A 25,555-nucleotide genomic window follows, 5' to 3' on the forward strand; every position below is an offset into this window, starting at 1 on the left:
TAACGAAAAAAATCATAAAGATAAATATTAAGATATGCAAAATTTTCTCAACATATTGAGATCCCCTATAGAGAAGGGATGAATGCGAGAGAATGGAGAATATATTTTATAAATTCTGGTATTGGCACTATGAGTGTCGAGATTGGCGCTCGCACTTCATTTCTATTGGAGAAACGTCGAGCGAGCATTAAACACACGTTGTTTGCTTTCCCAATTTGCAGATCGAGACTGACGGCTACCTTGTGGCTAATCGCGAGGATATAAAACGAGCAACTCTCTGTACTTCTGGACTCATACACTCTCTATATGTTCCACTAAGCACACTTCCCCATTGAATTTCGCGCGCGCACGACAATACTGCAAGAATTTTCATTTGTGGTATTTTATTCTCTACAACTCATAGAACATTTTATTTAAAATTTTAATAAGTGATCTTAAATAGTTTTTACTTTAAAAAAAAAAAACTTTAATTGTTGTGGCGATTTTGTGAAAGTATCAAAGAGACAAATAAGTGACTTTAAGGGTGAAATTAGTGTATGAATTCATGTTGGAAGAACATAAGATTGAGTTTTTGTGAAAAAAGAAACTGAAGAGATTAAAATCATTGAAGTGAGACAATTTTAATTGAATTTCAAGATCAGTGCCAACATGAAGGATCGTTTCAAAGTTTTTCGTGTTGGTGAAGATTCTGAGCCATCATCGCAGAATGGCACGTACAGAAATGAAAGCCCAGAGGAACCAAAAAGGATATCCATTTGTGATACAGATGGGATTAGGAAAAAAAGTTTAGCGCAATTAACGAGGTAGAGAAATAATTTCACCTATTTTAGGGATTTGTAGTTTGTGGATAAATTTAGTAATATACTTTTGTAACTCCCAAAATCGTAACAATATGAGAGTGAAAATGTGAATGAATGAAAAATAAAATAATTTTGAATTTGGTGAAAAGCTTCATTTAGCATTTAAAAGTTTATAACCTTGAGTTCTTAACCATGCAAAAATAAATAAATTTTTTAAAACATATATTTATGTGTATAAAACTTATTAATTTTAAGTCGCTCATCGACAATTTCCACTAAAAATTAGCTAATTAAACATTATTTGTTTTTGCTGCCTTGTTTATTCTTTTAGTTGTGTATCAAGTTCTGCACAATTAACAAATTCAAATGTTCTCACCTGACATGCTAATTTGTGATATCATTCAGTTTTCCATTGAAATAAGTAGTATACATATTTTTTTCTTCCTAATTTATTACGACCTTTCTAGGGAGGCCCTCCCACGTCTAGATAATTACCGGATCTCAAAAAGAGCACTCAAACGTCCATCTCTTGGTGAACTCCATGGCGAACTTGAGCAGAAGACGGTGAGATATTTTTAAGATTATATTATTATTTTTTATTTCTTTGTATGAAGGGGTTGAGTGATTATTTTCTTGAGTGATATGGATAACACATTCCATTTCATGTTTACATTAGTAGCTCAAATGAAACACTAATCACACTTTTGTATTAAGACCAACCCTCTAATTGAACTTCCTGGAATATACAGAAAATAGAATTTTCTTGCGTGTCGGTCGTCATCGAAAAATACTACCACAAACCGCCATGAGCCAGATTTCTGCGACGGTTAGATAAGCAACACGGTGGACAATTGATATTCACCTTGTGACCCTTCCCTGAAGATTAATGGTTGTATGTACAAATCCACTGGACGTGATCTCATGGATACACATCTTTTTTTATGGCACACGCTCATTGTCAATGAGTGATAATGAACTTGTTGATACAAATGGGGCATTTACATAAATTTTTAGCACAATTTAGTGCATGCACACGATTTTTCACTACCCTTCACTATTCCCCGGGACAATGCGCGGTGAAAGAGGCAACGAAGTGAAAAACTTTTACAATGTGGTTCACGGAGGGTTCACAATTGAAGGAAAAAAAAGCAAGGAAACACGACAAGTTAATTTACGATAAGGCTTTTTAAATAATTTATATGTAATGAAATCACTTGGTATGAAATATTTTGAAGTTTTTATTATACCTTTACTCGGCACATGATGCACAGCAATAATACTTCAGGAGTATGAGGAGAACATATAGTATGGAAACTTTACTTGATGATATTCTTTACTTTACCTTTCACATTACAAAAAAAAATGATTTTTTGCTATGTTCTTGGCTGTTTCCTTAATCGTATCTTAAGGGTATTTAGCCATATAGTCTCAATGAATTAAATTCCAGATTATTTTTAAAAATGACAAAAATACATTTCACTTGAATTCTTCAACCATAAATAAGTTTCTTTTTGTTTAAAATTTTGCTGCTATGTCTTAAAAATTCTTAAGAGGTCAATAAATAAATAAAATCCTAATTACTAATAATCTAATTGTGATTAGACTTATTGCTCTTCAAAGCGTTCAAAGGCTCGATTGTTCTTTTTCAATTTCAATTCTCATCAAGTTCCTAAAGTTCAAAGCACAACATGCTTATTTTTTATAACTTAATACCAAATTAAATTTCTTACAATTAGATATTTTATGAAAAAAAGGAAAATGGGAAATCAACGCTTTTCTTTTACAAAATTAATAATGAATTTTATAAAAAGAAATATATATTTTTTTATATGGATTTTATAGGATGCCCCAGATGATACAACAGCACCATCGAGTGAGCACAATGGTATAAAGTTAGGATGGGTTCAGGGTGTTCTGATTCCCTGCCTCCTCAACATATGGGGTGTGATGCTCTTCCTGCGTCTCACATGGGTGGTGTCCTTGGCAGGAATTGGTCAGACTATTGCCATCATCTGCATCTCATACTTTGTTTGCTTCGTCACCACACTCTCGCTCTCAGCAATCAGTACGAATGGCGAGGTGAAGGGTGGTGGTATTTACTACATAATCTCCCGTTCCCTGGGCCCGGAATTTGGAGCATCCGTGGGAATTGTGTTTGCATTTGCAAATGCCGTGGCTGCTTCCATGAACACCATAGGTTTCTGCAGTTCCCTCAACGATCTCCTGAGTGAGTTTCCCGCCTCACTTGTGTGATTAATTGACGAAGAGTTTAACTCTAGGCTTTTCCTTTCGGCAGAGACCTACGACACAAAGATCGTCGATGGTGGCAACAATGATATCCGAATTGTGGGTGTAGTTGCTGTACTTGTAATGATCATTATATGTGCCGTTGGGATGGATTGGGAGTCCAAGGCGCAAAATTTCCTCGTGATAATAATTGTCGTGGCAATTGTTAACTTCATTGCTGGCATTATTCTCGGTCCCAAATCCGACACAGAGGTAGCTCAAGGATTTGTCGGGATGAGCACTTCGCTGTTTATGCAAAATTGGGGTCCAGACTATAGATTCAGCGAAGGACTCAATCAGAACTTCTTTAGTGTTTTCTCCATATTTTTCCCAAGTGTTACGGGAATTCAAGCTGGTGCCAACATCTCGGGAGATCTCAAGAATCCAGCAACTGCCATTCCAAAGGGAACAATGATGGCTCTTCTCATTTCGATGATCTCTTACTTGACTTTTGTATTATTCGCCGGTGCTGGAGGTCTCAGGGATGCATCAGGACTTATTTCGGATATTGGCAACAATGGGACACTCGATTGCGTCGCCAATTTGGTATGATTTTATCCAGGATTTAAAAAAGAAATTCTATTGATTGCTTAACTTTTTCTTTTAGACATGTCCCTGGGGTTTGCATAATTCCTACACAATGATGGTAAGTGGAGATCATTAAGTGGATCAAATTATATATTATTAATTCCTTCCATCCCAATAGCAAGTAATGTCAGCGTGGTGGCCACTCATCTATGCTGGATGCTTTGCTGCAACCCTCAGCACAGCTCTGACTAATCTTCTCTCAGTCCCACGTCTCATCCAAGCCTTGGGAATTGATAGAATCTACCCCGGACTGATTTTCTTCTCGAAAGGCTACGGACGTCATGGTGAACCATACAGAGGATACGTCTTGACTTTTATTGTTTCTGCTAGTTTTCTGCTCATCGGTAAAAATCTCCTGGTATAGCTAAAGTATTTATTAGCTGATTATCTTAATTTTTTCAGCTGAACTGAATCTCATTGCTCCGTTAATTTCAAATTTCTACCTTGCTTCGTATGCCCTCATCAATTTCTGCACATTCCACGCTGCTCTCATTAAACCCCTTGGCTGGCGTCCGACTTTCAAAGTAAGTCTTCTTGCACATAAATCCTTTTTTGATTAATTAATTAGAAAATTGTGTATTATTCAGTATTTCAACTTGTGGCTCAGTCTCGGTGGATTCCTCATTTGCGTTGCCATCATGTTCTTAATTGATTGGGTATCGTCGCTCATAACATTCGGTATCATCTTTGCTCTGTACCTCTTGGTTGTGTACAGAAAACCTGATGTTAATTGGGGATCCTCAACGCAAGCACAAACTTACAAAACAGCCCTCTCATCTGCACATCGACTCCAAAATATCGGTGATCACGTAAAGAACTATCATCCTCAGGTATGTTTTTACGCGAAATCTATTTTTTTAAAGGAGTTTATTTGAAAGAAATTTGTACTAAATTTCCAGATCCTCGTCTTGGCGGGAAAACCCCAACATCGCCCACCATTAATTGATCTGGCAAATCTCATAACAAAGAATAATTCTTTGATGATCATTGGTGAAGTTGTACCCCAGAAAATGTCTTACAAAACTCGCCTTGCTAACCTGAAGGAAGGTCAAAAGTGGCTGAAAGCACGAAAAATTAAAGCTTTCTATAATGTTGTCGATGATTTCTCCATGGAAGAAGGTGTTCGTGCACTCATTCAGGCATCAGGCTTTGGGAAATTGTCACCAAATATCCTTCTTATGGGATATAAAAGTGACTGGAAGACGTGCAATCACAATGAGCTCATTTCCTACTTTACTATTCTTCAGTAAGTTTTTCTTTAAAAAAAAATCAAAAGAAAATGAAATTAGTTTTTTTACGTCGAGAAAATTCGTTTCAGTCGCTAAACAGTTTATTTTTGAACAGTAAGAAAGACAAATAATCAATAAAAAATTACTTGTTCGAAACTTAATCAATTTGTTCTGCCTAAATGTGCAAAATATAATCATACATTTTACATTTTGCAACAAAATCATTAAATAGTATTTTTTGAAAAATCTTAGATCATAAAAAGATTAAAAATTTGCCTCCAATCCTTTTTTTTTTAAATGCATAAAATAATTATTTTTTCTTGTAGCAATGCCTTCACAAATCGTCTTGCCGTGGCCATCCTGCGACTTCCGAATGGTACAGATTTCTCTCATCTCAATGTTGATATCCCTCACACGCCTGTCCACGGTGGACTCACAGCCAACAACAGCACAGCGAACTTCAACACGATTGATGGCAACACAACGGGTGATCTTTTGGCACTTCGCCCCAATCGCTTCATGCACGCCGATTCCAATCTCAATCTATCAGCTCTGGGTACAAGCACCCACAATTCCCTCACCATCCCCATGCCTCGTGAGTTCATTTTCTTCTCTTTTACCTGCCAATTGAGAATTAATCATTAAAGAAAAATTCTCTGCTTCAGCCCCCATGCCAAATCAGAGAGCTTTGCGGGAGGCCATAGCGAGGAATGATATTGTTTACTCAACAAGAGGAGGCTCCTGTGTGCCAAAGGATATCCTCAATGCAATGAGTGTATTCAACACAAAACAGGAGAATCGTACAATCGATGTGTGGTGGCTCTACGATGACGGTGGACTCACCATGCTCCTTCCCTATATCATTTCCACACGCAGCACCTGGGCTTCCAGCAAGATTCGTGTCTTTGCTCTCACTAATCGGCGTTTGGAGTTGGAATTGGAGGAGAGAAAGTTTGTATTTTTCCTTTTCCAACTAAACACGAATAGATTTTCTTTATAATACAAAATAATTTATTTGCAGTATGGCTAATCTTCTGAATAAGCTTCGTATTGACTTCTCATCCCTCACAATGGTGGAGGGCGTGACGGATAAGCCAAAGGAAGAGACGATCCGGATGCATGAGAAGATCCTTAGTGGCTTCCTTGAGGGACAAGGTGATGTTGTAGTCACGGAGGAAGAAAGGGCTCGTCTGCAGGAGAAGACATATCGCCAATTGCGTCTTCGTGAGATGCTGCAACAACATTCCAAGAATGCCTCCCTTGTGGTTATGTCACTCCCAATGCCACGACAGGACACCGTATCAGCCCCAATGTATATGTCTTGGCTTGAGCTACTCACCAAGGATATGCCTCCTGTTCTCCTTGTGCGTGGCAATCAATCATCCGTCCTAACATTCTATTCTTAGTATTAAACTTTTAGTAAAACTAAATTAAAAATCTTTCCCAACTATTTTGTGTACAAAGGGTGTTCCATCCCAATTTCTACATTTATGCACAACTATTCCATTCTATTTGCTTTATCCAAAAAAAAAACAATTCTTCAAGACCTTAAAGGTGTAAAAAGTATTTGAGAAAAAATCTTATCTCGTATAAACTATGATTTTGATCACACCACAGCTAAACAAGCAGTTTTTACTTTTTCTTCATTAGATAAACCTCATAAATACCAGACATTATCAAGTACCCTGACCTTTAATATTAATCTATCTATTGGAAATATGTTATCTCAAAGAAAAAGTGATACATTCCAATGCACATTCCATTGCAATTTTTCTCACTTAAAGAAAAACGAATTTTCTCAGAAAGGATCAACTCCAATGAGAATTTTTTCGCTGGAATTAAATCAACAAATTCTATATTCCCTCCAGATAAAAAAGAACTAATATGTAGGAGGATGATAATCAGGGAAAGAAAGTCAACAAATTAATTTTCAAATTATTTTTTTAGTTGTGCATGGTACACCCTGTAAGGGTAAAATTTAAAACAAAAAAAAATCTCTGAATAAAATTCATGTTTTCCAGACTGAATTCAATAGAATACAGAAAAAGAAATTTAAATTATAATATTTAGTTTTAGTGAATAAATCATTGAAAAAAAGAAGTCTACAGAGGACTCTTTCTTGCTTCTTCGGGAGACAGACTCAATTGCTTGGGCGACGTTGAGACAACATTGGAACTATCGATGAAACTTTCGGAAGAATTGGATCTACTCTTTTTTTTGGCTGCCCTTGCCTGCTCCATGGATGCTTCAGCCTTTGCCCGGAGTTCCCTTTCCTTTTCCATTTGCTCCACCTCGAGGATGTTCTTCTTCATCTCTTCCTCCTCACGGAGACGCTCCTGCAGCTTTTCTGCTACATTCCTCTGAATCTCCTTTGCCGTCCTTACGAGTTTCTCAGGTTGAAGCTTAATCTGTGGTGCACTATTCTTCCTTCGAGACCTCGATCGTGATCGCGATCTATCTCTTGATTTTGAACGCGACTTGGACTTTCCATGAGATCGCGATCTTGATCTAGAAAAATAAAGAAAATATACATTTTAGTTAAAAAATCATAAAATAAAAAGATTAAAATCCTATATTAACCTATCTCGTGACCAAGTTTTCCGGGAGCGTCGCCTATCTCGGCTGCGTGATCTCGAGGACCATCGTGACGGCGATGACGACGATGAACGATCCCGGGAACGTCGTGTTGAAGCCAATCTCCTATTTTTGCCCCTTGTCCGCGATTTTGAGCGCGATCGCGACCGAGATCGTTCCCGAGATTTATCCCTCGACCTTTCACGCGTACGTGAGCGACTCCTTGATCGCCTACGACGTGACTTTGAACGACTACGCGACCTCGAGTACGATCTCGATCGACGATCGTCGTGCTCATTCCGGCGGTACTTGTAATCGTCCCCGTAGTCATAGCCACTGAAAAGCAAAGAAGTATTAAAGTTTTTTCAGCTTTTTGTTGAAAAAAATTAAATCTTACCGATAACCACCCCCTCCATAACCGTATCCACGACCACCGCGATAAGAATTTCTGCCCCGGCCACGGGGAAAACGTGAGTAACCACCTCCAGCGCCTCTGTATGGCTTCATACCATCCATTCCGGCAAAATAAGCTGCATTCAATCCCGGAGCAATTGGCGGTGGGAAAAATCCTCCGTAAGGATACATACCCATTGGAATATATTCACCCGTTTCTGGATTATACATAGCCGGAAAAGCCGGGGGCTGAACCATGTTTTTGTTCATTTTATCGCTTTCATCTGAAAATTAAATTTTATAAAGTTCTAATCCCTTTTCTTTAATGCAAAAAGGAACTTGCCTTCAGAGGTGGAAGACTTTTTCGCCTTTTTCACCTTCTTTTTCTTTTTCTTATTTCCAGACTTTGTGCTATTATTGCTGAGGATACTATCATTGGAACTAATTGTATCAATACTCGGTGATCTCGAGCGTCCTTTGACTAGAAGATCCTGCAGAATAACATCATCGCGCACCTTCTTGAGCTTCTCACGCCTCTTCTCGAGTTCTTCTTCGTGGGAATTTTTATAGCGACTCACGAGTTTCTTTCTCAGATCATTTTCGGGCAAATTCTCTAATTTTTTGCCCTTCTTCTCATTCTTGGCTGCACTCTTACTGTCTTCCTCCTTCTTTGCTTGCTGCATTTCATTCGACTTGATTTTAATTCGCTCAAATAGAGCATCAAGTAGACGAATACTCTCCAACTTCCGTTGAGTCTCCAGGAGCTTCTTCTCCTCCGCTCGAATTTTATCATTGAACTCAACTTGCTCTCTATCGCGAAGCTTCTTGAGATGCTTCTCCTTGCGCCTCTCCTCACGTTCCTTTTGCTTTTCGAGCTCAATGCGTTTTCGCTCTTCTTCACGTTGCTTCTCACGTTCTCTCTTTGCCTCTAGTGCCTTTTGCTTTTTCTTGTCCTCCTCTTCCTGAGCTCGCTCCTTCTCTATGAGACGCTCTCGCACAATCCTTCGCCTTTTAATGGATGTTTCACTGAGATGCTTGGTCTTGTCGAAATCTACAACAATATTGATTGCGAGATTCTTATCACCGTCCTTTCGAACGAGTTTCATGCCACGAAACTCATCCATTGTCTTTACAAATCCCACATATTCACTAAACTGCACGTACCTAAAATTTTCGTTTAGTTCAAGCAAATTAATTACCTAAATTAAAATAAAATATAGATTAAATAAACACTCACCCTTCGAAGTAAGTTTCATTCTCAAAGGAGAAGGTCTTCAGTCCTTGGAGATGGGCCTTCATCTTTGGCCTGTACGGATCGCAGATGGGAATATCCACACAGCGTACTTCTCCGAACTTTTCAAAGATCCTCTTGAAAATACTCTCACTTGGCTTGGGGTTGTCTGAGTTCTCCATGTGTCTTGGGCAGAACCAAGTGATGGGAAGGTTTGAGATGTGAATTGTATCTGGACGTTCTCCAGCCTTCATTTCATCCATGTTTCGAGCATCCCGAAAGAATGTGTCCCAATCGTGACGAGTGGGGAAGTCATCCTTTGCCTCTGATGCTCGAACACGTACGTGCTCCGAGAAATTTGCTAACTTTATCATTCTTCCGTCAATGCGAGCCACGACATTCTTCAGTTTTGCCCGATCCTCCAATTCAGCTTCCAGCCTTATAAATTCTAACGTACTCTTCGACACCTGCCCGGAATAAAAACAAAGATCCCAGAAATTAGCAATTTTTTCATGGAGAAAAATTGTTTATTTTTTTACCTTTAGAACTGAGAATGTCTCCGGCTCAATCATTGAGCGCAACTTTTCCATCACATCCCAATTGGAGATGGTCTTCCCAACTACGGCGGGTGGCAATGACACCGAGATGTTGATCCTCGCAATTGCTTTGAGGTACAAGCTGTGCGGCAAGTACAGTGGCACACAATCGCTAACATTTCTAATCGTCTGTATATTCATATTCGCAACAATGAGCGTCAGGTGTGATATAAAAAAGAAAATAAACTAATAGGGAACAAAAGTGGAAAATCGAAAAATGGGGGCTTAAGATTGAGGGATGGATGCCGGAGGGGCCCTAATCGAGCAATCTGTGGAAGAAGTTCCTAAAATGGGGGATGAGAAAACTCATGATGGCCCACCATGGCCAAAGTATTTCAATGAATTCTGCGTGAAAATGAAATGGGGGCAGTCTCCGGGAATAGAAATGGCCTAGAAGATTCACTAAGCTATGATAATTTGATAAAATCTGAACGTTCCTCAATCCCTTTGAGGAATTAAATTGAGAATTTCCTCTTGAAAACACACACTCCCGTTAGTTTTTCTTCACTTTTTTGGCATTTCATTCCGGAATTTTGCCGAAGTTTTCCGAAAAATTATCGTTTATTGCATCAGCAGTTATTCTACAGTTTACTTTCATGAATTTTACAACAGTTGCTGATTGAGTAAACGATATATATATTCATAGTTGATGTCGTTTTCTTGGCGTTGTTTGCGTGCCGTAAAATTTTCTATTGTAAATTGGCAGAAAAATCTGCTTTCTTTTGCTTGAAAAATATCGCAAAAGTCTCCTTGGCAAAGAGGTAATTGCTGTGAAGGTGGAAATTACCTCGCGGCTCAACTCTCGAGTACTCAAATTCGCAACTCACGAAAGTGTCTGAAGCCGGAATTGGCGGGTGAAGAAATTTTGTTGATCCAGCAATTACAGGACAAACCACAATGGGTGACCGTGGAGACGGGGGTGAGTAGAGGGCAGATTATTTGGTTCAAAATTAATGGGGTGGGGCTAAAGGGGGCAAAAAGTGCCCTAAATATGAAAGGCAAAAACTCAGGTTATGTCTACTTGCATTGTAGCTGAATCTTTTGATGACGCCGTCGAGGAGAGGGTAATCAATGAAGAGTACAAGATATGGAAGAAGAATACCCCCTTCCTCTATGATCTGGTAATGACCCATGCACTGGAGTGGCCCTCACTTACGGCTCAATGGCTTCCGGACGTAACGAAGCCGGAAGGGAAGGATTATTCCGTGCATCGCCTCATCCTTGGTACTCACACTTCCGACGAGCAGAACCACCTCCTAATTGCGAGTGTTCAGTTGCCAAATGAGGACGCGCAGTTCGATGCGAGTCACTATGATAACGAGAAAGGTGAATTTGGAGGCTTTGGCTCCGTTTCTGGCAAGATTGAGATTGAAATAAAGATCAATCACGAGGGTGAGGTCAACAGGGCACGCTATATGCCCCAGAACCCTTGTGTCATTGCCACGAAGACTCCCTCGAGCGATGTCCTCGTGTTTGACTACACCAAACACCCCAGCAAGCCCGAACCAAGCGGTGAATGTCATCCAGATTTGAGGTATGATTGCTGCAAGATTTTCCATAAAGTCCCGTAATAATTCTTCTTTTTTTGTGTATATTTTAGACTCCGTGGACACCAAAAGGAGGGCTATGGATTGTCGTGGAATCCCAATCTCAATGGGTACCTCCTTTCCGCAAGCGATGATCATACAATCTGTCTTTGGGACATTAATGCAACACCCAAAGAACATCGAATTATCGATGCAAAGAACATCTTCACAGGCCACACTGCTGTGGTGGAAGATGTAGCATGGCATCTTCTGCACGAATCACTCTTTGGATCCGTGGCTGACGACCAGAAACTCATGATTTGGGATACGCGATGCAACAACACGTCCAAGCCATCCCACACTGTGGATGCACACACAGCTGAAGTTAATTGCTTGAGTTTCAATCCCTATTCCGGTTAGTAGATCCTCGTTTAAATTTAACATTTTTTTTTTTCACAAAAAATTTATTTTCTTTGATTAGAATTCATTTTGGCTACGGGATCTGCTGACAAAACGGTGGCTCTGTGGGATTTACGTAATCTCAAACTAAAGCTTCACTCATTCGAATCGCACAAGGATGAAATCTTCCAGGTTCAGTGGTCACCTCACAATGAAACCATTCTAGCATCTAGTGGCACTGATCGAAGGTAAGAAAGACGCAAAAGAAATAGAATTTTGGACAATTACAACAACAACAAAACCTTTTAGGCTCCACGTCTGGGATTTGTCAAAGATTGGCGAAGAGCAGAGCAGCGAAGACGCTGAGGATGGTCCACCAGAACTTCTCTTCATACACGGCGGACACACAGCCAAGATCTCAGACTTTTCGTGGAATCCTAATGAACCGTGGGTGATTTGCTCCGTGTCCGAGGATAACATAATGCAAGTGTGGCAAATGGCTGAAAATATCTACAATGATGAGGAGCCCGAGGTACCAGCTGGTGATCTCGAAGCTCCCACAGCATAAGTTGGGGTACTTTCACTCATTCACATGCTATGTATTGTCAGCATTTTTAGCATTAATTCTTAATTCACATTTCATCAAAAGCAAAAAAAAAGAGAAGGAAACGTGCGGAGTTGAGTTAAAAAAAAATTGAGATGGTTCGTTTAGTTCTTTACTATATTTTATCAATTCTTTCCAAATAAATATTGACACGATTTCATGGAGATTTGAATTGTTTTTCTTTTAGTTTTTAATAAGCAAACGAACACCTTGAAGACAAGGACTCGATCGGGAAAGTATGTAATGTTGCATGTAGTGTCAAAACCTAATTTACTGATGTCTTGAAGCGCTCAAGACGCTGCTGGGCTTTTGACTCGTATTCTGATTTAACAGTGGGGCTCACACTGATCTTCCCTGCCACGGTGGATGCCCCAAAACGTTCCTGTCGCTTCTTCAGTTTCTCTTGGTTTTCCATCTTTGTCATGGTTGTTGACACAGAGCCCCCAAAGCGTTCAGCTCGCTTCTTTAGGACGTCAATGGATGCACCAGAGGAGCCATTAGATGCCGATGGGGTCGTTGCTGCAGATCCAAATCGTTCTGCTCTTGCCAATTTCTTTGCATCCGGCGTCTGTGGTGCTCCGAATTTTTTCATACGCAACTCAAGGCGCTCCTTGGCCGACATTTCCGACAATTTTATAACTTTCTTCTCACATTCGCCGACAGATGAAGCATCGTCAGATTTCTCAGATATAACTTCTCCGGGTTCTGGTACACTGTTTGTGGAATCTTTCTGTGAAGTCTCCTCCGGCGGTGGAATAACAATCATCTTACGCTTCAGAATTATCTTACGCGCTGGAGGTTGTGTCTCTTCTTTGGGTGCTTCGCCCGGAGATTTGTTGGTAGTCACACCGGCAGCTGATTCAGCTGAGGGAGTGGGGCTTGCTAGAATTGCATCCTCGTGTGATGTTTCCTCCAGTAAGTCCTTTGCATTCTCTAATTCTTCGTCATTTAGAACTTCATCATCATCCAAATCGCCGGAAATTATTGTTGAGTCCTCCAAAACAGGGTCGGAATCTGCAAGACAGGCAAAAATTTATGCTCACACCACAATATCGATATTTTTTTTCGTAATTTCGTACCTAAAAGTGCCATTTGAAGCCTCTCCTGCAACTCATTCTTGTTTCCTGCAGTGCTCAATCCTCGATTTTTGAGTTCCCTCTTCAAATCAGCCACCTATTTTGTAAAATAAATACAAAAATAACCTCAAATTTTTTAGAGATAAAAAAATGAGCAAAACAATTGAATTTGATGCAGTACCTTCATCTTAGAAAAGTCCGTGTCAGCCATGACGATGCAATCCACCAAGAAAAAGTGCTGGAAAAGTAGTTTTCCAAATTAAAACACACGGAGAAATGGAAAATTCCGTGAAAAGAAGCCAAATTGCATTCGGATTTCTCCTTTTCGTCCGAATTGAACCCGAAAGACCCGAATGAATCCCGAAGCACTCGACATGTGCCGATGTTTTGTTTTTCTTCAAAAGTTTTTTTTTTGTTTTTCCGGCTCTTAAAATAAAAATAAAAATGTTATTTAAAACAGTAGCCCTGGGCATTTCCGGTGGTGTAGATAGTGCTGTAGCGGCTCATCTTCTTAAGAATAGAGGTAGACACTAATTCATTGCATTATTATTCATTTTATAATTTTCCAAAAAACAGGTTTTCAGGTTAAAGGAGTTTTTATGAGAAACTGGGATATCGCTGATGAGAAGACAATGTGTACAGGAGATCGGGATTGGGAGGATGCCCAGAGAGTTTGTCGACACTTGGGCATACCCCTCATTCATGTTAATTTCGTCAAGGAGTACTGGAACAATGTTTTTAGGTGAATTACCAAAGAATTGTTGAAATTTCTTTAATTTAAATTTAATTTAATTGTTTATGAATCTCAGGGATTTTCTTAGGGACTATGAATCAGGATATACTCCTAATCCAGATATACTCTGCAATAGGTACATAAAATTCGATCATTTTTTCTCATATGCAACGAATAAAGAAAAACTCGCTGCTGATGCAATAGCAACTGGTCACTATGCTAAGACAAATTTTGGGAACTTCCTGGAACATTATACAAAGAACAGAAATGTTAAACTTCTTCAGGCCAAAGATACATTTAAGGATCAAACATTCTTCCTTTCACGCGTACCCCAAAAAGCTCTCAGAAGGACAATGTTCCCTTTGGGAGATATGACCAAAGGAGAGGTGAAGAAACTCGCATTGGAATCTGGGATGGGATTTCTTTTGAAGAAGAAAGAAAGCACAGGAATATGCTTCATAGGACATCGTAATTTTCAAGACTTTATTTCCGAGGTAAGTTAAGAGATTTAAATTTCATAAATTCTCTAAAAAAAATTCTTATTTTCAGTACATTGCTACTAAACCTGGTCAATTCATTGATATTGATTCAAATAGCGTTGTGGGACATCACAGTGGCTTTCACTATTGGACTGTTGGACAAAGATGCCGTTTAGCCGGGAATAATGATGCCTATTTTGTTGCACAGAAGGATCCGAGTACAAATACAATCTATGTAGCTCAAGGAACAAAAAATCCAGCTCTATTTTCAAGCAAATTTTACGTGGAGGCGCCGTATTGGATTGACGAGAATAGCATACCGAAACTGGAGGATGGATTTGAGTGCCAATTTAGGTTTCAGCATACAAAACCATTGACAAAATGTCGGTTGGAGAGAAATCCTGATATACCTGAAAAAATATTGGTGACGCTTGAGAGGCCACTTAGGGCTATTACTCCAGGACAATATGCTGTCTTTTATGGCAATGAAGATTGCTATGGCTGTGCTAGGATATTAAGTCCAATATGTGGAGAAAAGCCCCTTGAATGTGAATATAAATTAGATTCTAACTAGTTGATTTTTTTTCTTAATTATCTTCTCTATAATAAAGAAAGGTTTGTCTATAATTTCGTTGGCATCAAAAATTCCAAAAGTCACGAAAATCCATTTCCGGGAAAAAAAGTGCGTGTAAAATCCCCAACCGTCAAAATTTTCAAATTTGTAACCCAACCGTCAAAATTTCCGCGGGCCCCAAATTCTGCACGGAGGAGCTCCCCGAGGCTTCCGGAGCACCCGTAAGTGCCCCAGGAGCCCAAAAAATGCGTTTTATACCCACAAATTTGGGAAAAAACACGGAAATCACGAATTTTGTCGAAATGCAAAAAAAAGTTCGTTTAGTTCAAATTTTATTATTTCATGCCATCTCGTAAGAGAATGATTTCCTCTTTTATTCTGTACAAATTCTTTGCATTTTTCTTTGTGAAAGTTAGAATTATTTAATTTTTCAGAGGAATTAAAGATTTTTCCAAGTATGGAAAATAGTTGATAAAAAGAAATGTGACTCTATTTGGGGCACACTAATAAAATGATAAAAAAAACTTTGATGTCCTTTATGGGACAATACAAACTGTCAAAGCGGCAGTGCCAAAACAAATAACCTCTGTGCGTGAAAATTTTGCAAAAATCCATTTTTAGCACATTTTTGTTGTAAATGTTATTAATTTCAATGCATCGGCTAATTCAGGTGTACGTCTACAACTTTGCAAAAAGTTAATTTGTGTTGTTATTGTCAACGTTGAGCCCAAACAGAGGTTTTCCCTGACGCCTCGCCAGGATCGCCAAAACCACCCCCTTACAAAAATAGGTAGGTGTAAATATTTTTTGCCTTTTCTTTTCCATAAAAATATACTTTATTTAATAGATTCAATATAATTCCTTTCTTAGAAAAATTAGGAATTAGTTTAAATAAATTATTTTAAAGTTCTTTTCTACATTTTATTACAAATTAAAGAAAATAGTCATGTAAAATGGAATTCATTTCCGGAGAGACTCCTATTTTTCCCTGGAGATTTGTATTTTCTTAGACTGAAGCTATAGTAATTTTTAAGAACGAAATGCCGGCTTTATTTTCACGACAGTGAATGGAGGTGATGAAAATAAGCGAAATTGAATCACTATCATTAACGGTTTTGACCGGCCTACCGTTAGCTCGCGGCTTCCGTGTACTCACACTTCTTTTTACACCTATATTTTCGCGCACTGGGCACCATGGGGCTTCTTCTGAGTCCAGCAGACACAACACATTTGCGTATCGATCGAGATGGTTGCACCAGCAAAGCATGAAGCGCCATACAAATTGCAAGACTACCTGCCACAGGGATTTGCGGCATAGGATGTTGTTCATTCATTTAACCCATTGATTGGATATCACTCTTGTCTCCCCCATGTATCTCCACTTTGTTCAAGAGGAAAACATCCTCTACACCCTTGGATGTTTTTCCACACACAGCCTTTCTCCCCCAAACTCCATCAACTTCCAATTAGATGACCATCTCTAATCGCACCATAGTAGTTGACCTCACTTGTCTACCTCCAGGAGTGCAACAATAATGTCACATCCAATCCATTCTGACCACTCCATCCATGTCTCTCGGTGCTCTATTTTATGTAGCCCTCAGTGGGTGAGAAGACAATTTTGCAATATGATGCTTGCCTGTTACCATGAACATGGTCTTCCAACAAATAATTCTCTCTCTGTAGCTAATGCAGAACGTTTTCAATAGGCAATTTAAAGAAGAGCTTCTCAACACTTTAAGGTATAAATTTTGTATTGAATCCATTCCATCTTCTTCAAAGGAAATTATCTAAAACACTTTAATTTACATTACTTTATTTAAAGTGTAACTAGAAATTAAATAAATTAAAATTGAATACCCACAATTAACAATTCTATAACTAAAATTACGAATTGAAGAGTTATTTTATGTCAATCCTAATTTAAAAAAATTAACCAAATTATTTAAAAATAAAGGATTCTCAATTTAATGAAGACGCGACCTAGTTTTATTCAATTTTAGCTTAATTACGCAAATGATTAAAGCTATTTTAAATTAAAAATAAATATAATATTAAAAATCGTTTAAAATGTCATTATGCTGTATAATCACCATCAGGCAAATATTAGAGATTAAAAATTATCATGTAAATCGCAAAATCGTTCGATTTTTTTATTATTATTAAAAATAGTATTTTCTTTGACAGAAAAAATCACGAAAATATTTCTATCTGTTCTATCCTTAACATTTTAACAACACCAATTTATTATTAATTTTATTGAATTGATGAAAGTAAATTAAAATTTGAATATCTACTATCAAAAAGATTTTTTCAACAAAAAATCGTAAAATATTCAAGGATCTAGTCAATCCTTGTCTGGATGTACACAGCATCAGAAAATATTATTTGTTATTTATTAAGTTTTCTGCAATTATTGCGATAGAATAAAATATAGCTGAAAGTCTATGCTGACTTCCTATGCTAGAAGCTTTTAACTAAATTTGTCTCTGCCCAGGCACTACCTATCAGTTTCTTAGGAAATTCCTTGTGTATTTCTTATGACTCTCGACGAGGCCAGTTGTTTGAATGGCACCTAGGGGTATTTTTCGCTTAATTGGACAATTTGAAGGCAGTGCCGTGCTTTCGCGGTCAAATGAGCCATAAAAGCAGCAATCACAGTTTGAAAATCACTGAGAATGAGAAGGAATATATGGAGTTAAGAGGTGCATGCGAATAATTCTGTGATTGCATCTTTCCACCTGGAATTCAAACTGGTACAGAAGATGTGGCGTGGTGTGTACGTACATATGTATATTGTATATATAGGTATATAGTAGAGTTGCCTTTATGCATCCCAGAGAGATTCTGTGAGTGAGATGGAATAATAAATCTACAAATTGGAGCTCATGTACCATTCCTCCGATTTTCCACCGTGTGTATAAAATGATATTGTCGCTTTCGTATCTGGTGTTCTTCTGGTTTTTGGGTGGTTCAGAGGGAGGTTCAATTAGCCTCTCGAAACCTGCCAAGTTGCACGCATCCCTTCTCACTCGGTTGCACATGCACTCAGGATCAGATTATGGTGCTCGGTGCACTTTTCCTCTCTAGTCCACCCTTTCAATCTGCACACACTTGTCGCTCCCGATGGTGGGTGCTCATGTTCTCTCATGTCACTTCACCGGCGCATCCATACAGAATCCTCCAGAGGCCGCCCCAGTGGTGTTGGTGTCTCTATGTACTTCCTCTTTTCCGCTTTTCTCTCGCACTACTTCTCTTTTTCACATTCATTTCCTCTGTTGCAATCCCAGTCGTTCCATCCTACTCTCAAATTTTATTTGGTTCGTAATATAAATTCTGTGGGCAAAAGTGCACAAAAATTTGCTCGTTACCAAATTTTCTATGCATTTATTTAAAGGAAAAACTTTATTTACTTTTTTTTCTATTTTAGAAAAAAATACGACTAAAAATAACACTGTTAACTTTCCCAAAATAAATCTTATACTTACGCAACTAGAGATAATTAACAGAGTTTTATTATGATAAGGAATTACCTTTAAATCACTGTAAAACATAAATGAGAATAAAAGCGATTTGAAAAAAACCATAATAAGTAATTTCCATAAGGAAAATGCTTTGTTGCTTTGTTTTAAACGATGTTATTCTCATTTTCTAAATCGTGATAAAAATTCTCCTTTTAATTGACCTATGATTTTCAACTAAACACCCTTATCTTTTTAATGGTTACTTTGATAAAAAAGAAATCAATCTATTTAAATATTTAAGAATGGCTTTTGAGGAGTTGATCTTCGTAGTCAAAAAGGATTAGCTAACATGGAATGAAAAAAGAGATTTTTTTTGTTAAACTGTCAAGGACAATTTTTGGTGGAAACTGCAATGCTTTTTCCGGACAGCTCTATCATTTGAATAATTTGAAAGACGTTCATTGGAAGACAATTAAGGTTACTCTAAACTTCTCCAAAAATTCCTCATTAAACGGAACAATCAATTTTTCCTTTTTTTGTAATTTTTTAGTCGGTATTTCACATAAGTTATAACTAACTTTTTTAATAATGTTTACTTTTTTGATAGTAAACTGATAATATAGCCGTAAAAACTTTGAAATTCGTATTTTGGTCCGGATTGTTTCCTATTCCAGACCACTGTGAATTGCTATGACGTGTATATTTTCGCTATGTACAGATGCTCTTCACCCATGCCCATCCCACCTTTATATGTATGTATATCCACGTCGTCATCATCGTCATCGTCAGAATCATCATTTATAGCGGACTTTTGGATGGGAGATGAGGGGGAGCAAAAGTGCCACCCACCACCACTGAGTTATCGATTTTTTGCATTGTCGCAATGTGAGAATTTTCAATGATTCTTTTACACAATGTTTTCTGTCTCTCCAATTTGATCCCTCTTGTTGGCAAGCATTAATGCGACACACAGAGAAGAATTTTTGGGGAGCATGCTGACAAAGAGGACTGCATCGCGTGGTCTCTTCTCTTCCACCATTATATTTCCTCCACTCTCTTATATTACTTCACATTCAAATGACCCTGGTGTGGACGGTACTAATCACACACTCTTCCCGCCAAAAGTGACCAAAAACCTGTTTCATTGATCTCAACTGAGTCAGAGGTCTCCACCGAGTCACTTCACTTGTAACTCCATGGTGGCGTCTTCAAGATCGAACTTCTTTTTGCTCTTTAAACGTCCTCTCTTTTTGCTGTTTTATTTTTATGCCTTAAATTTCGACAGTATGCAAATACTTTGAGGTTTGGAAGTCTTTTTTTCTTCTTCTTTAGCCAACATCATCATTAAAAAAAATTATCAGAAAACTTTATGGAGAATGAAATATTTTAATTTTACAAATAATATGCCAATCAATAGGGATGAAATGTGTTTTTTGATAGAAAATTCACTAACAAGATAAATTTTAAAGTATTGGCAGGAGAATTCATTACTAATTTCCTGAGCTTGCCTCTAGAATTAAAATAAAAATCAATGCAATAATCTCTACTCATACCTTTTCGTTATAAAATACATACCTACCTATAGCACGAAGCTACAATTCTATGTGCACAATAATGCTCGACACACCACACAAATATACCTACATATGTATATAATATAGGGGATTATATGCCCGATGAAAAGTACATAGAATGATTTTATGTACGGGGAGCATCAGCATGGAGAGGTTTTATATTGAATTGAATGCACACATGCGCAATTTGTCGTCTATATTTGATGCGCCTGTTATAAAATTATTATACACTACGTGTGCGCGGTGCACATAGAGTTACCCATATAGTGCTCCAAGTATACGTATAATGAAATACATAATTTATGTGAGTAAATAGCAGAAAATGAGTATACAGGGATGACTAGCATTTTATTTACATACATTATATATACAGATATATATTTATATATGGATTTTTATTCTTGTATAAAAATTCCCCAAACTCCCGGTGAATCTCATCAAAAGAGCGGATTGGCAGGAGCTGTGATGAGAAAGCTCTATGCATACGTATGTTATGTATGTATGTATATGCTGATGATTCAAAACTCTAGGGTTGTTGCTACTCCTGATGTCTATCGCTTGATCTTCCATTGAAAGCTTTTGGGATGATCAATCCGATAGACATGGAATTAATGTCATTCCGTCAATTCTCTTGTGCAATTCAGTCATACATATTGAAATTATATATCGAAGATAATACAATATTGCACCTAAACTTATACTTGTTCTCAACTGTTGGAATAAAATTTTAAAAGGATCCATTCCTATTAGAAATGAGCAAAATGTCGAAGTTAAGTGAAATACAAAAAAAAAACGAAGAGAGCAACAGTCCCAGAGATATCCTAGAGTTGCATAAATTCATCATTCATTTCGTTCATTTGAGAAAAAGCTTGTGGACAAATGTTTCTGTGGGAATATTGTCAAATCATACTATTTTGGCGTGTATCAAGAAAAAAAAATTAAGCACAAGAGGTTAGATTTTATCGCGATTTTTTAAAGTACCTTATTTATCTTTTTTTAATTGATCACTGACGGAAGTTGTTCTTAGCGAAATGTTGGCTAAAGTTTTTTCGGAAGCGTAAACTAAGGAGACAGTTGGATCAGTCCAAATGAATGCGTATAATTTTAACCAGAGCTTTTGACGGTTCTGTGGCGTCTCCATTATGATGAATAGCTAGTCCTACATGAGATCAGAACTAACTATGTATCCTCGACCATTCTATGAGGCTTTTGTATTGGAAATTATGAAGTATTTCGTGCGGGTGGGGCAAGTATTCGAAACATTTTAATTATTGTACAAAATATAGGTTTAAACCGTTTAAACAACATAATGCCGCATTACTTTATTCTATTCAAACGACGTTTAAGTAACTGCTTTACATTGAAAATAATTTGCAAAAATATGCATTTATACCCTTTTTTGAAAAAAATTGAATTTTTATGGAATAAACAATCTATTAGTCTCATGACTTTTGTATGTATAAGGCGCTAAGAGCAGGCAAAAAGCGGAAGTTCATGTATCCGTTTCAATTTGTAATTGTGTCCCTAAATCCATGGTTTTCATGAACGATTTCCGAGGACTTTTCTTACAAACCTTAACTTCCTACTTAATAATAATAATTAGGGTTATTTTTCTTTATTTTCACTGAGGATAGCTTATTTGAAGTCATGTTCTATAAAATTATGTAGGTATATGCATTTTTCTTGTAAAACCTTTAAAAATATTCATTTGAACATCAAGTATTTTAGCAGAGGGGTGCATAAAACATTCAGTAGGGGAGACCGGGGTAAAAAAAGTCAATTTGCATAAATCCTTATCTGCAGGATTCCCCAAGGACAAGAAAATTTCCTTAATAGGACATTCTTATAGGAAATTTTCTTGCCTACAACTATGTCTCAGACCACTTTTCTCTATCTCTCCGGGAAATATGAGTTTTCGAGCTTTTCCTAAACCCTTCCGCTTCTGACTTTTTTTAAACGCGGCGGGTAAATATAGTCACCAGTTGGCTAAATAAAGTCGGTCGAATTTTCCGACATTTCCAATGATTTTCCAACTGAGAGATTGATAGTAGTTGATAGCTAAACTTCTCACCTTTTGATCCGCGACAAGGAATTTCACTTTTCTATCCACTAAAACAGAGAATTTTGCGATTTTCTCAATCACGCCATTTTGCAACAAATGGATAGAAAATATGTCAAAAATTTTGAACTCCCATATGATTTACATGGGTTGACCCGATCTACCCCAAAGGGTATGTTTTGATCCAAATAATTGTTCAGAAATATCATTAAAAGTTATTGAAAAATACATCTTGGCAACGTTTTCTGCATTAACCCAGGTAATGAGAAAAATTATCAGATTGGAAAATTGCTGAAGGAAAAGTTCGGAAAACGCGTTTTTCTCAATACGCAAAAGTTTGGGAAATGGGCCAAAAATCTATTTTCATTTTTAACTCCCAAAGTACTGATCGGATAACCTCCAAATTACTGTCAAAAATTATAGGTTGGTAGGGCTTTGCACCCTAATTTTTTCCGATTTTTCCGATTTATAACTTGGGAGAAATTGGCATTTGAATATTCGAAAATGACTTTTTTTACCCCGGTCTCCCCTACTACTGTAGCTTTTAATAATCAATTCATAGTAATTTCTGTGTATTAGGAGCTTTGAGAAATATAGCCTAGGCAAGGTAGTTTAAGCTTACGGCCTATCACAAAATAAACTGTACGTTTCAGCCTTCAACCTAGCTTTTTTCACATGAACCGTGCGTTTTTTCATATTCGATCGCCGAGCATATATAGCAAAGCACGGAGCCACGTACAAAGCTTCCGTGTGTATGATTTAGTGGGCGCACAGTGGTGTGTGTGTGCGTGTTTTTTTTCACCATGTGCAAGAGGTTGTGTGCTTGGTAGGTGCAATAAAAGTAAATATTCACCTCATACCACAACCCCACCGACAAATTGCACTGAATGTGTATATAATGCAAATTTAATTTTTTTATTTCGTTTCTAATTAAATACAGTATTATGTACCAGGGATTTAAAAACTGTACAATATATTTGGAGTCTAATTACATATATTAAGCATTGGAAACATACATAATCACATTAAAGCTTAAATTCTACGAGTGGCATTATGAACAATGTTATTGTAGTATTAAGTATGGTGTAGGACGTGTAGTATTTTTTGAAAACATGTATTTTTCGTTGCATTGATAGACTGGAGAAAAAAAACTGATTAAAACAAAAAAAAAGAATGTTAAATGAAAGAATTGAGAAGTAGAATTTTTAAGTTTGCTACTCAAGATGAATTGATTATGTGAAAAATAATGATACGGCTAGCCACCACCAGTAGCGTTACATGTTCGTAAACTACGAACCATGACATTTTGTACTCGCTCAGCATTCGGTAGTTGGTGACGCCACGAATTTATGATTTGGCTCACATACTCGAGCTTGCAAGGCGCGACTCACACTGTCCCGAGGAGAATCAAATATTGTCATGGCGTCGTCGTGGAGTTGTGTGTCTGATGATGAAAAAGACATCGCAAGAGAAGCGTTTGCCGTGTGAACAGTCGTGAAGAGATAATTTGTGAAAAATCATCACATTCGATGTCCTGTGTGGCTATAAAGTGTCTTTGGACTGAGATTTTAATATAAAATGTGAATAAATTCAATTTTTCGTGATGTTTGGAGTTCCGCCCCTGTACGATTGCCTCTTGTATTCGGTTGTTGGCCACCGGCAGTGAAAATTTTCGTGTATTTCCCACAAAAGAGTGAATATTGTAAAAGAAAAAAAAATATCAGTGCAATTTACCAAGTAATATATGTACATACTGTACTTACAAGTTTAGGGTCATTGGAGGCAAACTATATATAACATACAGGGAAATGTAGGAAGAATTTTAGTGCTTGAGTAAAATAATACCTGAATTTTCGTGAAAAAGAAAAGTGTGAAGAAATTACCATCAAAAGAGCCTTTTTGGTTACCGATTTTTCTTTATATTTGCTCTTATGTTATAAGTAGACCAATCAAAAATTTATCACTAAACACTGTGGCCGATTTGGTACAACCAGAATAACCATTAATGTAGATCAGACGTACATAAAGTAATAATACACGTCGTGTAATGAGATATACAACTATATAGCGATGATGTGAATAATAATAATAATAATAATCAATTTTTGGCAAAAATAATAATTCTGAAACAAATAGCGAATACAAATTATATGATGTAGTGAGTTTTTTTTAAGACCCTCAAATACTACAGCAAGAAAATTAAAACGAGGACCAAATATGCAATGAATTGATAACAAATTATATGGCATTGTGTGATGTGCACATGAAGTTGCTCAATATAAATCTGTCAGTCGAACAAATATATTCTTCACTGTGACAAAAAAAAGTTGGGTTTATAGATCTAAAAAATCGATGGAAGTATTGTGCATAGCATATCAGTATCCGGTTGCTGCGAACCGGCCAATTGACATTGGTTACAAACAGGACAGTGAGAATCCAAAGTGGTCACCACACACATGTTCAATATGAATTTGCTGTACCGGAATGAAATACCAGTTGAAAAAAATAAAAGGGGCATTGCATGAAACAAAAAAATAATATTAAGAACCGAAGGAGAAGTGATCTCAAAAAAATTGTGTTAAAGAAGCTAAAGGCAAGACGTGTCTCATGTGTCTGACAGAGGTGACAATGTATGTGAATGTGCATGTGTGGATTATGTGAAAACGGTCGAAAAGTGTTCTTTTTTCACCGTCTCTCAAAATTGTCTCTGTAAACTATTTAATCGTTCATCACGGATTACTTAAAAACGTTCCCGCAAAGGAGGACTTCTTCTCCACTCTTTCTCAATTCACCTGAGAAAGGAATGCTAGGTTAGAGAAAGTCATTCCTTCTATATATTACTAAAAATTATATGTATACATACACCTTACTTTTTAAGCCTGTTGGTTATTTTGCAAAAAATACATTATAAGTGAAATGAACATAGTAACATAGCGTTCTTCCACCTGTTTCAGAACTTAAAGATAAATTTTCTGTCTTTACACCCAAAAAAAACTTGGAGTATTGTAAAAGCATTGAATAACAAATTGAAAAATTATTTTTTAATTTAAAAATGAAGAACCAATTGTGAATACTTCAAAATTTAATATGAATTGATTTGAAATTTTATTTGTTCCTGCCTGTTATCATGCAGGCTTGAATACGATTTTGCAATCGACTTTATTTCTTATTGAGAATAAAAAGTAAGAATTAGCTACATTTAAAAATTAAAATTAATTAAAAATTAATTAGCAAAAAATGTTATAAAATCAGATTTAGACAATTGTCCCTACCAAATTGCTTATAGAGAATTTTCGTATTGTGACTGTTTTATATTGATTCTGTGTTCGCTAATACGTTATAATTAAACCTATTGCCTACCTGATACCTA

The 25,555-nt window shown here is 37.2% G+C and overlaps 5 protein-coding genes across 14 annotated transcripts in view; 3 read left to right on the top strand and 2 right to left on the bottom strand.

Annotated features, from left to right (window-relative positions):
• The first annotated feature begins 286 nt into the window (after nucleotides 1-286).
• LOC129797450 (bumetanide-sensitive sodium-(potassium)-chloride cotransporter) lies at nucleotides 287-7,003 on the top strand. Its single transcript, XM_055840025.1, has 12 exons — nucleotides 287-803; nucleotides 1,268-1,364; nucleotides 2,643-3,027; nucleotides 3,097-3,632; nucleotides 3,694-3,732; nucleotides 3,793-4,018; nucleotides 4,077-4,198; nucleotides 4,262-4,504; nucleotides 4,574-4,920; nucleotides 5,230-5,498; nucleotides 5,569-5,854; nucleotides 5,925-7,003. Exons 1-12 carry the CDS (start codon nucleotides 649-651, stop codon nucleotides 6,307-6,309), a joined length of 3,090 nt encoding a protein of 1,029 aa, XP_055696000.1. The 5' UTR covers nucleotides 287-648; the 3' UTR covers nucleotides 6,310-7,003.
• LOC129797466 (A-kinase anchor protein 17A) lies at nucleotides 6,898-10,225 on the bottom strand. The gene is made up of 6 exons (XM_055840071.1): nucleotides 9,641-10,225; nucleotides 9,108-9,568; nucleotides 8,214-9,034; nucleotides 7,875-8,154; nucleotides 7,484-7,813; nucleotides 6,898-7,411 (listed from the first exon to the last, which is right to left on the bottom strand). Exons 1-6 carry the CDS (start codon nucleotides 9,836-9,838, stop codon nucleotides 7,006-7,008), a joined length of 2,496 nt encoding a protein of 831 aa, XP_055696046.1. The 5' UTR covers nucleotides 9,839-10,225; the 3' UTR covers nucleotides 6,898-7,005.
• An 87-nt stretch (nucleotides 10,226-10,312) lies between these two features.
• On the top strand, nucleotides 10,313-12,392 carry LOC129797597 (chromatin assembly factor 1 p55 subunit). The gene is made up of 5 exons (XM_055840344.1): nucleotides 10,313-10,616; nucleotides 10,730-11,231; nucleotides 11,298-11,638; nucleotides 11,705-11,870; nucleotides 11,932-12,392. Exons 1-5 carry the CDS (start codon nucleotides 10,595-10,597, stop codon nucleotides 12,188-12,190), a joined length of 1,290 nt encoding a protein of 429 aa, XP_055696319.1. The 5' UTR covers nucleotides 10,313-10,594; the 3' UTR covers nucleotides 12,191-12,392.
• On the bottom strand, nucleotides 12,323-13,597 carry LOC129797682 (SAP domain-containing ribonucleoprotein). Its single transcript, XM_055840479.1, has 3 exons — nucleotides 13,484-13,597; nucleotides 13,306-13,399; nucleotides 12,323-13,240 (listed from the first exon to the last, which is right to left on the bottom strand). The coding sequence occupies exons 1-3, from the start codon at nucleotides 13,511-13,513 to the stop codon at nucleotides 12,492-12,494; spliced, it is 873 nt and encodes a 290-aa protein (XP_055696454.1). The 5' UTR covers nucleotides 13,514-13,597; the 3' UTR covers nucleotides 12,323-12,491.
• Nucleotides 13,598-13,678: 81 nt separating this feature from the next.
• The window catches only part of LOC129797522 (LIM domain-binding protein 2), a 421,356-nt gene continuing 409,479 nt past the window's right edge, over nucleotides 13,679-25,555 (top strand). For 4 of the 10 annotated variants that reach the window (XM_055840186.1, XM_055840189.1, XM_055840187.1 and 1 more), the window contains exon 1: nucleotides 23,572-24,995. In XM_055840186.1, coding sequence (XP_055696161.1) covers nucleotides 24,989-24,995 — 7 coding nt within the window. In that variant the 5' untranslated portion in view covers nucleotides 23,572-24,988. Of the gene's footprint in view, nucleotides 13,826-13,878; nucleotides 14,045-14,111; nucleotides 14,530-14,584; nucleotides 15,088-15,633; nucleotides 15,879-23,564; nucleotides 24,996-25,555 lie in introns of those variants that run through there. The other 6 variants (XM_055840190.1, XM_055840192.1, XM_055840194.1 and 3 more) reach the window with 5 other exon arrangements.

This window comes from Lutzomyia longipalpis, chromosome 1 (assembly GCF_024334085.1).
Source record: "Lutzomyia longipalpis isolate SR_M1_2022 chromosome 1, ASM2433408v1".
NCBI lineage: Eukaryota > Metazoa > Arthropoda > Insecta > Diptera > Psychodidae > Lutzomyia > Lutzomyia longipalpis.